Source organism: Excalfactoria chinensis, chromosome 11 (genome assembly GCF_039878825.1).
Source record: "Excalfactoria chinensis isolate bCotChi1 chromosome 11, bCotChi1.hap2, whole genome shotgun sequence".
Lineage (NCBI taxonomy): Eukaryota > Metazoa > Chordata > Aves > Galliformes > Phasianidae > Excalfactoria > Excalfactoria chinensis.
In genome coordinates, this window is record NC_092835.1 from 5,798,505 (window position 1) to 5,816,487 (window position 17,983).

Sequence of the window (17,983 nt, forward strand, 5' to 3'; positions counted from 1 at the left end):
CCAGATAACGCAGGCGCCAGCTTGACATTTTCACCCTTGGGCCATCTTTGCTTCTTGTTTTCCATTCCCTCAATGGCCTAAGCTCTTTTATTCCACTCCCTTTCTCCTTCCCACGTAGATATTTCAACATATGTATGTCTGTGTATGTGGAATATCAGCAAAGCTGATACTTTATTCCCTACAGAGTTCCTTGTGACCACTCTCTCATGTAACTAATCCATAGCAATGTATACTCCAACAAGGAAAATTAAAAGGTTGGGAACCACTGACCTAACTTCTTAGTAAGCAATACAGCTGGCAATCAGATGTAACCCGAGCTCCTCGCTTTTGGAGCTGCCTGAGCTATTCATAGCAAAATAAAATTGCTATGGGAATTGAACTGGATTTATTTTGTTTGAATGCAAATTATCCCGGGTCAGACAGGCTCAGATCTTCTGCCCCCTCAAATGCATTTGCATCAGCTCTGCCAGGCCAAAGCTTTTATCTGGAAGATCTTCACTGGGGAAAAGTAGGCATGGGTAGCAAACTGTCACTGTCTAGAGCATTCCCTGAGGATCTTTGGTGTGCACAGTGTAAGTCACTGAGCAGAGTGAAGTGTCTGCTGTCAGCTAGCAGTGTGCTGTCTGAGTGTGTTCAGTGTCTCTTGGCTTCAGCTTCAACAAGGTGTGTTTCAGGCTTGTCTGCCACTCTCACTCAGGATATGTTCATACGTTCTCCTGAAAGGAATAGCTGCCAAAATCCTAACATCACAGGAAAAGCTGAGTTTTCACTAAAAAAAATAAAAAAAAATTGTTTAGTATGTTTTAAAATCTCACAATTTACAGTATTGTTTCCTGTAAGGCCTGATTTATGACTTGTAGTGTTTGGAGTTGCATGTCCGATAGGAAGGAATGTTGCTGATCAGAAACACTCAAGCAAGCATCTGCTAATGCTAAGTACCTATGGAAAAGAATTTCCAAGCACTGGTTTTACTTATCTATCATCATCATTTGTATTTTTTCTTTAAGCAGTCCTTTTCCAGTGTCATTATTATTTAAATAATGTTACTGGCTTTGCCTTGATCACAGTTGCAAGATCAGAAGATTCATTCAGAAACCATGCAGTTTCCCTATAATATTAATACATATTAATCCCATCAACAGAAAACTGATCAGCTGTACATGAAGGAGGAGAGTCTTTCCAGTGCATTTTCATTGCACCTAGTCCTTAGAGCACTACAATTCTTGCTAATGATCTAGGTATCTTGAAGTCACATTTCGGAGATTTGAGTAGAACGTGAATAGTGCTTTTATTTTGTGCTGCCACCCAGAGTGAGAGAACAAGGAGGTCTGTACCTCTGTGCATCAATTCTAAAAGGTAGAGCTCCTCTCATGTGCAAAGGATTCCTTTAAGTCCTGATCCAGCAATGACCTTTGTTACGTGCTAGCTTAGGAGACTACCTAAGCTATCTTCTGAAGTCAGTTGGTTTATTACTCTTGCTGTGCTGTAACTAACTAATCAACTGTGAGACAGCACATGACAAATATGGGCTGCCTCTTTTTAGGAAAAGTGAAACATAAGTGTATTCATAAAACAATCCTGCTGTTTCCTGTTTACTTTGTGTTGGATTTCAGAACTGTCATAACTAATAAAACATCTAGATTTTATCTTACAGTTGCAGGGATTTGCTTAAACAGGCAGTACCCAACTGCTTGTACAGCCACCAAGCCTTAATTCAAGTTGTTGGTTTTAGCTAATTGCTTTCCAGAAACATTATGACAAGCCAAAAACTCAGTCAGTACCCATTCTGATGGAACTGTTAATGAAGTGATCTTGAGTGCTGCTTGGCAAACCTTTGGCACTTAAATCTTAACAGTCTGTCTATGGTGTCATAATGCTGTAGTCTACATCAGTATTTTTCTTCTGTCTGTTTAAGATGCCTGCTTAAGTGTTTGTTTTTGTTTTGTTTTGTTTTGTTTTGTTTTATTTTTTTGCTGTTTGTCTTGTTTTATTTTAACATAAGAAATGAGGAAACTCAGGTACTTAAGAGCATGTACTTAATTTGGCAAAGCGATCAAACTTGTGTTAGTTCTAGAATATCTCATTACCCTGCAATAAATACCAATTTAATACATCTAAATACCAACGTGAGTGGTTCAATTACTTTCAATGGAGGAAAAAATAAGAGGATTTCCTTATTTGCCATATGTTGACAGAGGATTGCAAAAAGATGTTTTAAACAAGTTCAGTCAACTGCAAAAATACAAAGGCACTATTCAGAGATAACTTTGTCTCTGTTCATTTGGGAATAATTAAAGACATGCAATTTTGTTACCTTGTTTTAGTAATTGCTGAATGTTCTGCATAGCACATCTTTTGAGCAGCCATACAGAGTCTTTCATGTCTAACTCAGATTGCAGTTTCAACTTCTTACTTTCCTTTTGTCAGATCCGTAGATAATAAAATGCTATATTGTTAAGAATTCCTAACATTTTGCATTGCAAGAAATCCACATTATGTTAGAAAGCAAAGTTAACTGAGTTATTCTATGACTCATTTACAACCTAAAGAAACATGTGATCTTCTGTACAATTCTTAAGTTGAAGTGGGCAACCAGTGATTCTAATGCTTCTTTGATGATAAAAATATTTTAGTATGTTTAAAGTCCATTAACTTAACCTAAACATTTGCTGTGGTACAGAGCCAGATATCACAATCTGGTGAAAATCAGGAGAGGTCTGCTGAGGTTATTCTCATTAGCCAAGGACTGAGACCAATAAAATATTACATTTGTATTTGCCTGACTGGGATAGTCATTAGAAACTGCCCTTGTACAGACTTGATACTTTTGTGAAGAATGGATGAATTTGTTTGGCAAACATAAAAGCTAGGGAAAAGTTTAGTTAATTTAAATTCTCTTTTGTTTAGTTTGTTCGCATGACTTTGTGCTGCCTGGTTTGGGATAGGATCAAAAATGAAAATGCTCCAAGTTTTACTCATGGGATCTGTGACTTCAATAATGCCTGTATATTATTGGAAACCTCATGAGAGTCCATTCTCACTAGTTTCCCAGAACATTTTCTTTCCCAAACTGGTATAAATGCACCCTGAAAATGCTTGCAGTCTAGAGGCAGCGTTCTGTTTAACAGGAGCTCCTGGATGTTTAGCACTCTAAACGTCAGTCATTTAACAGCCTGTAGTAAATGTACTTAGACCTTTCACTCTTTGCTGGAAAATCATGGATTATGTCCCTATTGATGCACCTCAGAACCTTCTTTAATTCACCCAGTGCTTCAACAACATGGGCACATGCTCTGAGAGGAGCAGAAGCAATATACGAAGTCAAAATATGCCTTAGCTCTGTTAGCTGCTGCTGTCCCCACTGCAGCTACAACCCAGAAGGCTGTAGGTCATAGCAGAGAGTGAACCAACTTCTCTAATTACCATGATATACTGCCTTTGGTTTGGCTGTTTGCTCGTGCTGCTTCCCGAGGGTAAAGATATCTTTCACCTCTGCTACACTTGCTACGATTCAACTCCTTCATTCTGCTTTGCCTGACATGTAGCTTGTATTTTTTCTACCTGATTTTACATCTTAATTTGCTCATTTTTGTTATAGTTTCCAGAGCACTGACATTTTGACCCTAACCTGAGAGGTACTCAATAACCCATCTCTCAAAAACTCAGTTAGTGATATCAAGTATCTCTAATTCCAGGTCACTATGTACAATACTGCTGGCTATAATTCTTGGAAATTATTTGGCTTATCACTGTAGTAAGGTTGTAGTCTTGCGTGTTTTTCAGGCTACCAATTTAATCCATCCCAAGAGGTAAGTCTACTTCCATTACACATTCTCTAAATAAATAATTATTTGTACTTATTACATGATGTGTGATTGCTTTGAACAAACAAACTTCTGCACTTGTTGGTTGAATAATTTTGCTTTATAGAAACAAAAATTCTGTGATATGTGTGAGAAAATTGTATCTCTACCCCCTTTTCAAGGCTTGACCCAAAACCCATGATAAACAACAGGCAACTTTCCCCTGTCTTAAGAGAATTTTGTATCAGGCTGCTGCTATATACATAGGGGACTGTCAAGTCTGTGTGTGCATTTGAAGTGGATCTGAAAGGACTGTTGCTGTACTCCAAACTGCTGGCCAAGTACCATCTCTGTTCCAAAATACCATGTAGATGCATAAACACTGTGCTGTGCTTGAGTTCATAAAGCCAGTTTCTCAGCAGCTATTTTGCTTCTAGTCAGGGTTGGCTTACCACCAGCTGCCTTGGACCGTGTGTAGAACTGGATCTCAAACATGCAGGTCATCTCTGTACTTCATGAAAGACCACCATTATCCACCTATAAAAACTGAGGGAAACGACTCATCTCTCCACCATCCTGGTGAAGTCTGAGCAGAAGTACAAGTGTTCTGGGGGACCTCTCCCTTTTTCTGGCACACAGTACAGTATGTTGGTTTTTGAAAACAGACGTTTGCCCAGTTTTGGAGGCAAGTCTGGGCCCTGCGGCAATATATGACTGTTGGCTGGTAGTTCTAAGTTATGTGAATAGCTTAATGATCTGTGGATTTCCATCATATCCTCTTTCTGTTTCTGAGATGCTCATTATTACACAATGTGAAATGGTCTTGCAAAGAATTGCTGCAGGTTGTACATGTGAATGAGAGCAGTCTGTCCTTCCAGCAAGGGAAGCAGTTGGTGGCAGAGATAGGTCTCAGATGTTTCATTTGTGATTCTAAATGACCAGAAACTTAGCAGCACTTCAGGAGAGAAAACAAGAATTTTTAGCTTTGATTAAAATAAACTGCAGGTAAGATGATTTCATGAGTTTTCACTACAAAAAGGATGAGAAAAGACTCCAGGATACTGTGACATTAGATGGTTCCAAAAATACTATAATGTGAATACTAGGTAAAAGGCAACTTGTGATTGTGGACCTCCAATAATTTTAAATAACCAGAAACCATTCTTAGGTCATCTGTTCTTGTTCTGTGTATTTCAAGAAAGTTCTTCTTTTACACTTTTATTTAAGTGGAAGTAAAAGCTGTACTTTGTGCCTCTGATACGTGCTGTAACTCTCGTTAAGATGTTTGAATGGATGATTTGTGTTTTCTAAGAGCTGGACAGTTGGAAAATAACACAACAGAAGTCTTGGATCAATGTCCACTGATGTCTGTTTAAAGGTTTATTCCAATTTCAACTGGCCTTGTGTCAAATCTCTTAAAATTTTGCATGAATGTCTGGAGCAATTTTAATGGGTGTAACTGCATTTAACTCTTCCTTTTTGAAAGATTTTTCATCTTGATTACGTGCACACCCACCTAGCAGAATAGGATTCATTAACTTCTTTGGCCGTGGTCTTAGTGGTCACCCATTATGATGGAGTGTTTTTTAATGCTTAATTTTATTATACACTCATAACACTGAATAGAGCATTCTGGAAATGAGTAATATTGCTTAGATAGTTTGTGCACATTTTTTTTTAGCACTTGGTTTAGTTGAGATATTCCTGGTCATATGAACCATAATTCAATTTTGCATCAGTCAGTATTGAGTAGATTTGATAAGCAGAGACATTGCAGTTCATTTATTCACATTTTAATTTTCCATTTCATTTCTTTATGCTTCTTACCTCATTACTTGGATTTTTCATCTTAATTATGAAACTCTTGTAACTTCATTATGCGTGTAGCCAAGCTGTTGCATTTCATGTTATTAGCATCTAATAAAAGGGTCTTATATGCAAATAGAGAACTGATAGCCATGAGACTCCTCTGGTTGGGAGCAGGGATTTCCTTAATATCTCAGAATGTAGAAAGTTCTGAAAATGCTCCTCAGCAAAGTGTATCACTCACTGTCAGTATTGCATTTCTTATGAAGGTTTTGGTTCTTAGAGACGCTGAAACCTCCAAATGAATTAGATTTACTGTCTGGTAAGCTTTGACACTGTTCACCAAGACTAAGAACACAGAGAACAAATGGAAGCAACCACTTGCAGTTCTACTAAAAGGCAGAAAGAGAACAGACTCTAACATACATTGTTCTGCATTTTTCCATCAAAACTACTCTGTGTGAGTTTGAGATCTGTGGAAGATTTATCTTATTTCTAATAGCTAAGCTGAAATTTTAGTGGTTCAAATAATTCCCCTTATTCTTCAGTTTTTATTCTAAAACAATATTAAAATAATGTGAAGCTGAAATGTTATCGTTTCCTTTCTCTAAACTTCTCTTTGATATTTGTCTTCCTTTTGAACTGCATCAAGAAAATGGAACAAGTGCTTAACTTGATGTTAATCCTCTGTTATTTAGAAATCTAATGAAGATGCACTCTTGTCTGAAAGTTTCTTTAGCCTAAAGCTGAGCAAACATTTCATAACACATAATGAGTGAGAAGAATGTTGCTTTCCCATCTTTTCTCAGCTTTTCTGCAAACAGCAAGTTCTTCCAGTGTATTGATTCTGAATTATTTGCTACCTACACAGATAATTGTATGTCTTTCAGCTTACTTCCAGTGGTGTGGAATATGCCTTATAGAAGGACAGCAAATGTGTATTATGAAGGAAGAACAAGAGAACAGCAGATTCCAACTGAGCAGTCTCTTGGGTTTTTCTTCCCACCATATTCTCACAATCACTGCTATTGCTAAGGATAGCCACAGTGGGAGAGAGAGAGTCCCCAGTCAATTTCATGCTGTGTTGTCTAGACTTGTTAAAAATGTTAGATGTTGCCATACTGCTTCCTCTCACAGTGTCCTAAGTCCAGAGAATCTGAAGAAAAAAAAGGGGGCTGGACCTATCTCTTCCTCTTCTTGCTCGGTCTCAAACCCATCAGAGTTAATGGAAAGTTATCACTGACTTCTTATTCAAGGAGGAGCACATAGATACTTAAAGCTATGCTGGCAATATAAAAACCTAATACTTAAAATTTCCACGACAGTTTTGACAATATTTATTCATCTACTGAACTACTTATGTTTGTAAGGCACTCTGTTGATTACAGCCTATGAAGTGGTACAGCAATATGTAACAAGTACAGGGGACAGAATTCAGATGGCTTTTTTTTTTTTTTTTCTTTTTTCTTTTTTCTTTTTTCTTTTTTTCCATCTCACAGTTCTTAATCTGCCTTTATGTTGTTAAGTACAGAAATTACATTTGGGCTACATTTGGTACAAGTTGGTGTACATCAAGGATGGTTTCTTGTAGGAAAATGAAGAAAACCCTTTGTTCCATATGGTTTGATTCATTTACAAAATGAATCCTACAGGAACAATTTCAGATGTGGAAACCTTTAAAATGGGGAAATAAAAAACAGATTTACTACATTTCTGTTTTTCTGCAGGAAGAAAAAAAAATAGTACTGCACAGTTACCCAAACATTCAGAAGATAAAGACTGCATCTCAGAACCACTTTTAAATTGTATAATGGCATCACGAGGATTAAAATATTAGTCTTTTTTCCTACAGAAAAGTACTTTACCATTACCAAATGAGAATTGACATTTGAAATATGCTGACTTACTGCATTGAGCAGACAAACTAAATTCTTGTCTGTGTTGCCTCTCTTTTATCAACACAGGCAATTTATTTATGAATATTATTATTATGAATTGGTGTTGAAGAAAGGAGAGGGGGTAAATTGTGAATCATAATATGATCTATTTTTATTTTCATATGAATTTTCAAGAGGCAAACAGACCATCCCAGTTAATAGTATGGCATCAATTATGTTGTCAAAATGAAGAACACAATATGATCTTGAGAGTACTATCATTAGGACTCCATACCGGGGAGCATGATGAAGATGCAATTGAGTTGGTAAAACAGAAGTTAATTTCCTTGCAGAAAGCACAGTACCTGACCATAGTCTATGGAGAACTTCTATGTCTCTGAAATATCTTTTTATCTGGAATACACTTAACCTCAGTTTTAGCACTGACATAGTAGACAGTTAAAGACGTGAAAATTTTACATGTAACTTCTCATTTTCACTTGCTTTTTGTTGATTTTTCCCCATGGGATACAGTTCTGAAAGTGCAGAAAATTTCAAAAATCCTTTAAAAATACAGGGCTTGTATTAGGCATTAAAATTTGTTCTCTTTTGGATATCCTTAGCATTCTGGATGCAGGAAATTTGGCTAAAGACAAGCATCAATTTCAGAAGTGAAATTAGACAATACCTGTCTAATGTGCACACTTCAGAGAATTCCTTTTGAGAAAGGAGATGGAATTGTGAGCTGGGACTTGAGATGTTGGGCAAGATGGTTTGTAATTGACATTTGCTTGTCTGCACATATTTTTTCTGAAGCATTAGTGATATGTAGTTCTCATGGGATGTCAGTTTTTGGCAGGAGAGTGTTGGCATGTGGTAGAGCTTCATTGGTGCAAAACAAAAATCTGTATCTAGTATTACGTATATAATGTAATAGAACTACCTGATGAAACTTCTTGGGTTTTGACTTGGTAAAAAGGAGTGTTTATTACTACACATTTTACAAAACCAAGAAATGAAATAAAATCATAACTGATTAATGAGCTGCATGGAAATACTTCCTCAGTGCCACCCACATTTCTCTGGCCCTGATCCTGGAAACACTTCATCACATGTGGATTTTTATGTGTAGACACTATGTGAAAAATACAACATAGATTTCCCATACTTCTGTCTTTTAGGCTCCAAAAAAAACCCCAAAAAGAAACAAACAAACAAACAAACAAACAAAAAAAAAACAAAACCAACAACAAAAAAACAGCAACAAAAAACAAAAAACAAAAAAAAACACACACACACACAAAAAAACGTGATAAACTACTTGATTTTACTTGATTTCACTGATCAGGTGTTTTGTTTTTGTTTTTGTTTTTAATGAGGGCAAATATTGTAAACTGCTTTATGTTGATTAAATTGTTGGGAGTTGATCACTGAATGAAGGTATAATTTTTATATGCTTTATTTTTGCACTGCTGTGCCATAACATGCTTAGATTTCTACTTAGAAAAACCCAATAATATTGCCTAAAAAGTTAATTTATCACTGTGTGAAACTGCTATGCTAATACTGCAGGGTACAACATTCTTGTTCTCTGTGTTACCTAACATGAAACTTGGGCATCTTCAAAGTGAAACAATGTATATTGTAATTGAGAAGTCTATCTAGATTAAATCTGGAGTAAATCCAATTTAGAGGAATTCAGTCTGTAGAGAGGCTTTGGAAGATCACCTTGAGAGCTAGCATATTCCAGCTGTGAACCTTGACAATCTTCCTCTAATTTGTGCTGCTTTTTTTAGTCAGGTTTGATAAGGACACGGAAGATCGAATTCCTTATATCTCCATTACCTCAGCAGCTAGCGCAGGAGCACAACTACACATCACCTGCTGGACATCATCCCCATGTCTTATATAAACGAACAGCAGAAGAAAAGGTGCACCGGTACACAGTAGAGTCCAATCCCAAATCCTTTTCTCTTGGTCATCATAGAACTCACATTTACCACAAGTATCACGCGCAAGAGAATGGTTACCACCATGGAAGGTTTCAAAAGCAACATTTTTGTGGACGTCGCAAGAAATGTATGTAAGGAAACTTTCTCTCCTTGTTTGAGGCAGTGGCTCTTAGAGACTGTATGGTGTTACCTGCAGTTTGTAGTCAGCTTTGTGATGGAGATGTAATAATTTAAACTAGTGTGGCTATAAAGGAAAATGGATGTGGGAAATGTGATTATTCCTTTAAACTGATTTCATAATTTCTTTATGAAGCAATCAGAATCACTGTTTAGTTTATCTAGATTGAAAGATCCCTTGCCTGATCATTTTTTTTTTTTTTTTTTTTTTACATTTACATAGTTTTCAGTAAGCTGTTCTGTTTTAGGTTGCTGCTTTTGCACAGATAGTCCCTGAACTGTTCCCCGTTAGCTTGGGGAAATAGAATTAGTTAGGCTTAAAGATGGAGAAGCCTTCTGAATCATTCATTTATGAAGGATGGAGAATAAGTCTTTCAGAACTCACCACGTGATAATGAATTTTTCAGCAACTGAGATCTTCAGAAAGAACTTCCTAAGTAAATGGTTTAAATAAAATTTTGGAGCCACTTCCTAAAAGGCATTTTAAAACATATTATCCTGCCAAAGTCTATTCCGAGTCCTTCATTAGGCCCCCAGATTTCTAAGCATTTTAGAGTCCCCTTGGACTCTATATGTGTACTTAGAGTGTTTGGTTGATTCTTTCTGAAAGCCGATCTGCTTCTGACTTGAGTTTCTTAATAAGGGTCTTTTGGATTTAGGATTGCTCACAGTATTGAAGACATTGTCAATCCAGTTATATTCTTCCAACTTCCTACTCGAGCAAGTTCCTTTTCCAAAAGCCATAAAGGGAATACAGAGAAAAAAAAAATAGAAGGGAAGGAATGAGAAAGGAGTTAGTAGAAATGATGGATATCAGAGACTAAGGCCTATTTGAAGACTGAAAACTGCTTTTTAGAAATTGACTGCTTCTTTAGAAGCCCTGTTCCCTGTATCAAAAGCCAGGCTTTAGATGCCAGATGCACAGGTCTGTGATTCAAACTGTAAACTTGTGCAATCTGAGGTAGGTCAAAGCTGCCTCACTGCATGCAGGAGATCTTTCCCTCCTGTCTGGTTTTCCTGCTGACTGCTTCAGAGCAAATGAAATGCTGCTACAATAGCTCATGTGCTTAGTGGTGTTTTATTTTATTTGCATTGTTCACTGGTCTTATACCTTATTCATTCCATCTTCTACAACTGTCTGTCCAAATTCAGAATTATTCATGTCCTGCTCAGCTTTTACACAGTGCTGGTTCCTGTATTAAATGAGAATATCTAATTTGGCCACCTGGAATAAAAAATTTTAGCTTCAATAAACAAATGTGCAAGCACTGAGTATACAGCAGAACAGAAGTGAGTTCTCTTCTATTAACACTGCCTGTATTCAAGTTTAATTTATCCTAACCTAGGAATGAATAAAGCTTGCTGAACAGCAGGAGGGAAGAGCACCCTGCCACTTCTAGCTTGACCAACTCACTGTATTTAAAAATTTCCTGAGTTGGAAGTTTGTAAGGGCTAGAAAAGTTAATCATCTTTCAAACTCCTCCTCACAATCTGTGTGGCTTTACATCAGAAGTGCCTTTAGTCAGTAGATCATTCTTGAAATATATTTCTGCTTAGGTTCTATTAGCAGCAGTGAAGCTTCTCCAGGAGCAAAACTCTACTGCTTGTAGATTACTCTGCAGGACATGTAAATAGGAATACAAGAATCTTACTTTTGTGGTGTGTGTTTCCTTTCTGTGCTGGTAGTGGACATCTGTTGTGGAGCTTTGTTATGAACCCTGCTGTGTAAGTAGCACATCCCAAATACCTCAGGACAGGACAAATGTAGGTATTCTGTTAAAGTTTTTATTTTTTTTTTTTTTTTGTTTAGTTTGGTTTGTTTTTTTTCTTCTTGCCACAGATGCTACCAATTTATTCTATCAATTATTTAACTATTTACTTACTTTACACTATATATACATGTGGTTTTCTTATTTATTTCTCTTCTTGTAATCATCCTACCCTGAAGAAGAAATCAGATCTTAATAAATATATAAGAGCTTCCTACCCATATATATTACATACTGTAAAAATAATCCAAGGCTCTAAATCTTTGTTATTTCCTTATCTGATAAAAACTGCTCACAAATGATCTGAACTCTTCCCCAAACTGAGTTTTATTTCCTTTTAGATGCACCTAAGCCACCCACAGAAGAGACATATATTCGTTCAGATGAATATGGGACTTCTGCTAGGTTCAGGAGATCGTCTGCAAAAATACAGAAAAATGGAAGCCTAAATGTTGAAACTCTTGTTGTGGCAGATAAAAAAATGGTGGAGAAACATGGCAAGGAAAATGTAACAACATATATTTTAACAGTTATGAATATGGTAAGATCTGATGTACTTGAAGAATATTATGTTATTCCCATGGAATACTGTCATATCAGACTTGTATCTTTCATTAGACAAATGGTGATACCAAAAAGAGCACGCACACCTTACACAAGCTCTTCTTCAGGTCGCTTCTTGTGTATTACTTAGGTCAAAAAGCTTTTTAGAAATAGGTTTTTAGATTATCACAGTTCCAGAAACATTACAACAACATTACTGTAGTGTAAAGAACATAAATATTTGGAGAATATTTTAAAATGTTAAATTCTAAAATGCATATTGCATACGAAGGAGTCAGACATGCTGAAATAGAAGCTTCTATTTAGTATGGTAAGTCCTGCCCTATTTAGTTTGATGTCATTCCTTGAAACTTAAAAAAAAAAAAAAAAAAAAAAAAGTACCAATTTGTTTTGAGAAAAAATAATATAATTTATCTAGCAATATGTTTTCCTTTGTGGCTTTGTTCTATAGTTTTGTACTGCAGAACTTGAAATTGATTACACTTGATATAACAAAGCAAGGACAGAGCAAAGCCCATTGGAATCAATAGAAGGTTTTCAAGTTTTTTGAATAAGTGGAGTGGTTTGGGGCATAATTCTGGGTTTGGGTTAATCGAACAAGGTATATAATTTCATTAATGTACTGAAAATTGAAGCTGAATGTGATAACTCAATACATGTGTCTAGTCTACTTTAAAAAGATTTTTTATATATGTAGTTAATGTTTCTTCTTCAATAATCATTGCAGGTTTCTAGTCTGTTTAAAGATGGAACAATTGGAAGTGACATAAACATTATCGTTGTGAGCCTCCTCCTTTTGGAACAAGAGCCTGTAAGTTGTGTCAGAATTTTTGTGGTGTGTGTTTTGTTCCATATTCTTCACAGGGAGCACTGGATATTCCCATGTGATGTACGTGAGAGGCTTGTTATGACATAAAATGTAAGAAGAAAACTGAAATAACAGAAACCTCAAAAAGCATGTTTTCTACATTCCTCTGTTTTTCCTTACTAAATCTTCATTTTCATTTAAAGTTTCTTTAGAAACTTAAGATAAATCTTAACAATTTCCTGCATTTTCTTAGACAGAGCTGTAAAGAGAAATCTAATTAAGAATTATTTAAATGCATAGAAAGGTTTGGAACTAGAGAGAGAACCCTCCAGTGTCATGATCAGAAGGCAGAAGGAGTCAAAATTCCCACAATGTAGACAGCATATAGCAGAAGTGGGAATGGAACCAACTGTTTTGGCAATGGTCCTGAAAGAAAAAGAAAAAACCTTTCTGATGAAAGGAAATCTGTGAAGGATTCATCTACCTGGAAAATATTTGTCCTCCAGAGAAGTATCACAGATATTAATCACAAGGTTGAAAATGTGTCAGTATTCAGCTTCATTGGGAATCAAGTGTATTTGTATGCTGTAATTCCAACTGTTGAGTCTGAAAATATCTATGTGTCTGGGGAATGCTTCAGTTTTATTCTATAATTCTAATATATTCAGTCATCAGCTGGTCCTCACAAACAGTAAACATAGGAATGCATATATATGAGTATATATATGAATGCATATAATGAGTTCATATAGGAAAAAATACAAAAAGAAAGTCCCTTTTTTCTAACTATCTCTTTTTCCTTCAGTCATCTTTCTCAAGTACTGATGGAAGCAGCTTATTTCTGTGTTTCTGAAATACCTACAGGGTGGATTACTGATTAACCACCATGCAGACCAGTCACTGAATAGCTTTTGTCAATGGCAGTCTGCTCTGGTTGGGAAGAATGGAAAGCGCCATGACCATGCCATCCTGCTTACAGGTTTTGATATCTGCTCTTGGAAAAATGAGCCCTGCGATACTTTAGGTATGATATGAGAACTTCTGGATATCACCAGCAAACTATCTGAATTATCACCTCTGGAAGGAATATTTGAAAATGTTTATCAGCCATTCTGATCTGATTTGTTTTGGCCTTCTTCTATTTTATATATTTTATATTTTATATTGTGACTACTCGTCCTTTTTGAATGAGATTCCTCCCTTATTTGGGAACAGTAAAGACATGTAGGGGCAAAGAATAATCTTTACCAATAAAGCACATTTGGGACAGTTAGGTTTGATTTGCATTAACTTCTTATCCAGGATCTCATTTATCGTGAAATAAAAGTCTGCTTTAATTTTTCCATAATAAATCTAATGAAGAAGAAACCCATTTTGCATCTTTATGCACCACAATAGATTAAGATCAGTGCAGCTGATACATGTATTTAGCATTCTGCAGAGGAACAACCTTTTCTACTGTTTCCTTCCTTCAGGATTTGCACCTATCAGTGGTATGTGCAGCAAATACCGTAGTTGTACCATTAATGAAGATACGGGCCTTGGACTGGCTTTTACAATTGCTCATGAATCTGGACACAAGTAAGTTATTTTTCATGAGTCTCACCTGCTCCTTCTATAGCAAAATTTGTATGCGAATGGATGCTTTCCTGTGTAACGTACTCTAGGGAATTTGCTTTAACAGGAGATTTGGACTAGGTGATCTCTAGAGGTCCCTTCCAACCCCGAGGATTTTGTGATCCTGTGAATTCTGGCTATCCACTAGCAGTATGGTAGCATCACTACTCTATGTGGAACAAAGCTGAAATCAAGGCTTAGAGAAAGTGTGGACATACCGTCGCTTTTCTGTGCATAGTATCTTTCAAAAGCAGTGCTACTGTATTCTGCTGTTTGCTCAAGGCATGAATCCTTCTGATTCTGCATGACTGAATCAGGACTATTTAGTTTTCATTGTACAAATATGCTCTACAGTATATACTATGACCTAATGTCTACATGAGTGACCCTTTCACAAGTTTCTGTACATCTGAAGGGAAACAAGGAATTAAAGAATAATCCAGCTACTAGTGAAGTCCATGGGAACAGAGCCAATGCATTCAGACCAAATATGTAAAACGCATAGGGCTTGAACCTCCTGCCACACTAATGCAATTTCACTGACCTCAGTAGATTTTTAATGCCCTTCAATCAGTATTAAGAAGAGAATCATGCCCATAGCTCATTTTTCAAGAATTACCCCCTTCAGTAAACTAATTCCTTCTTATTTGTTTTCTTCTTACTGACTTTGAGAGATTACATTTGGAGTATCTTCAGTGTTGATTTTTCTTCTCTTTTCCACCACTGCTTTTGATTCTTACATTACATGGCCTTTGATAAACTTTTATATTCTTTGTCTAATGATATGCATCTTACATTCTAAACATCTGCCCCAGATACAACCCAGCTTTATTATCCTGTGTTCATATTCATGTTCCTGAGACTACCTAGTGTGATGTGTAAAGTGACAGAACTTGGTCTCTGTGATACAGAGATGTGTGGCAGAAAAACGTCCTCAAAACTATTGCCAGAAATCCTAGCAATCACACAGTATGTAGAATGCAGCTTTGGGAAGAGTACTCACTTTCATCATCTAAAGGTGTGAGGTACTTCAGTGCAATTCTGAACATTCAAGATCTCTGTCTACTGATCAATGTTTATATAACAGGTTAAGGAGTGCTCTTATGCTGTGTGTTTGTGTTGGAGAGCAACTGATGTTCTGTGGCAAATAATGAAGGTTCATACTATGGTAAAAAGTACTTCTGACAAGATGATGCATACAGGACATTTCTTGGAGTTTTCTCATTTCTCTCTCTGTGTGTCTTTGAAAGTTACACACCTCTTTGTTACACACTTTTTATGGTTTCATTTAAGTACTTTGTGTCTTTACCTGAAAGTTTAATATTTTCTTTGGGAGTTCAGAGCCCATTATGTCAGTGGATATTAAAACTGGATTCTTTGGCAGCAATGCATGTGAACAAAGCTTGTATCTTATAAACGATTATAAAGTATTAGCTCAGTTGGGACTTTTTTTTTATCCGTTTGTAGAATGGGCCATATATTTTAGCATGCTTGGAGCCACAGTTGATGGCAACACATTCAGTAACTGATGATCCTGCAATGATTTATAATAGAGGATTGAGCCCAGTAAATTGGATATTCCCTGCACATGCACACATTGCATTTATAAAGTTGCCAATGTACTACAATGTTGAAGTAACAGGCTATGAAATTTCTATTCAATACATACTGAAATTCACAGCTGTCCTGTACAATGAGTAAATATAAAGTAGTGAAACAAAACCTGAAAATTACATTTATTACGATCATAACCTCCACATCATTTATCATTTTCAGTGTGGCTTTTATTATTGCTTACTTATTATTAATGCTACTAAAAGCTTCTTTGTTTACTATGTATGTTTTACTCAATTGGCCCTACATGCTGTCCTTAACTAGTAATAATAGTTGCTCTGCAGTAATTTCTATACCACAGTTATCTGCACAACTCATCAAATGCAGTTTGTTAGGTTTTTTTTTGGTTGACTGACCTTTTTTTCTTTCCTATAAAGTACTTAGTATTTTGGAGATGTGAGCACAGAATGTCTAGAGTATAAGCCTGATTTTGGCATTGATTTGCCTCATCTGACTAAGAATGCAAAGATGCTTATTAAAGAAGGTGATAAAGTGGATTTTTCCACTCTATTGCCCCTAAGTGTTCCTTCAAAGAGCAATATCATTGGTAGCAAGAGGCAGCTTCAAATACCATAAGTTGACTTGTTATGGAATATCCAACAAGGTGGCCAAGTGCAACAGTTATTTTTATAAAGCACAGGGAAATGCTTTCATTTTACACTTTTTAGATGCACCATAAAGAGATGTTATTAACTTTCACTTGCAATTTATGAAAAAACAAGCAATCAGGATTTCATGAAAAAATAAGAAATAGTTAAATGCAAATCTTCTGATACAGTCTGCAACTGGTAATTAGATGCTACTGCCTTGTCATGGGATCACACTACAGAGCTCCTATTCATCACCAATATGGGTCTTTCTTGAAAAATTACTATATTTTTCTAATTAGACTGAAGGCAGTAAAATCTGACTGCTACTAAATGGAGCTTGTTTCATAATAACTGTCATTATTGTGGTGATTTGTGCCTGTTTTCAAGTCTTTATGGATTTCAGTCATAGAAGTGTTGCCTGTAATGTGTTTCTCCTGCCTCAAATTGTATCTGGCTTCTGATTAATCAACATTTTCACTCATATGTATGGCTCTTTTTCAGCTTTGGTATGATTCATGATGGAGAAGGAAATCCTTGTAGAAAAGCTGAGGGAAATATTATGTCTCCCACACTCACAGGAAACAATGGAGTGTTTTCTTGGTCTGTATGCAGCAGGCAGTATCTCAACAAATTTCTCAGGTAGGTCAGATGTATATCTGGGCCAGAGCCAGGGAATGTATCGTACTAACCGGGCTTGAACTTTTGAACAGACATAAAAATTACTTAAGTGTGAAATGTACCTCTTTTAAAATGTACTCAAACCAGTGTATTATTTGAGCTCTCACATGTGGACTATTGAGGCGTATAGATAGTATGGTATTTAAGTGCCTTTGTCGTGCCTCATTTCAAAAGAATGAATTTCACCCTCTGTGAATATCCTACATTAATGACTGGCATATCATTCCTTTCCAGGCATTCCTGTCAGCAGCTACGTTTGTTTTATGTTTAAGTCTTTCATGCACCGCTCTTGGAGTAAAAAGAAAAAGAGAGAAAGATGCTATTTATTTCTCCAGAGCATTAGCATTATTCAGTGATGCTTTTAAGCAAGCTGTATTTTAGTTTATATTTGATGTCATCAGAACTGTGCTCTTTTCCTGTAAAACTTGCCTTTTATTGAGTTTGTCTTATAGGTAGGCTATACATCATTATGCAGAAGTATGTAACAGGTACTGAGACCTAGATCCAATAAGGGCATTTTAGATGTTAATTCCTTAAAGTAAGAATCAAGCACCCATGTTCTGTGGATCCAATCCTTGAATTCCAATTTAGTATCTTAAAGCAGCAAACAGGAAAGATAAAAGAGCTCTGGTGATTTTTCCTTCCTCATTGATACAGCATATTCAAAAATTCAAAAGTCATGTACTCCAGTGTGCAGTATAGTCCAGCATAGTCCTTCCAAATATATG

General features: G+C 36.2%; 1 protein-coding gene across 1 annotated transcript in view; it reads left to right on the forward strand.

Annotated features, from left to right (window-relative positions):
• Window positions 1-17,983, forward strand: part of ADAMTS18 (ADAM metallopeptidase with thrombospondin type 1 motif 18) — a 64,591-nt gene that overhangs the window by 16,519 nt on the left and 30,089 nt on the right. The window contains exons 4-9 of the mRNA XM_072346554.1: window positions 9,283-9,565; window positions 11,726-11,925; window positions 12,676-12,759; window positions 13,621-13,780; window positions 14,232-14,337; window positions 17,079-17,216. Of these exons, the coding sequence (XP_072202655.1) occupies window positions 9,283-9,565; window positions 11,726-11,925; window positions 12,676-12,759; window positions 13,621-13,780; window positions 14,232-14,337; window positions 17,079-17,216 (971 nt within the window). The remainder of the gene's footprint in view (window positions 1-9,282; window positions 9,566-11,725; window positions 11,926-12,675; window positions 12,760-13,620; window positions 13,781-14,231; window positions 14,338-17,078; window positions 17,217-17,983) is intronic.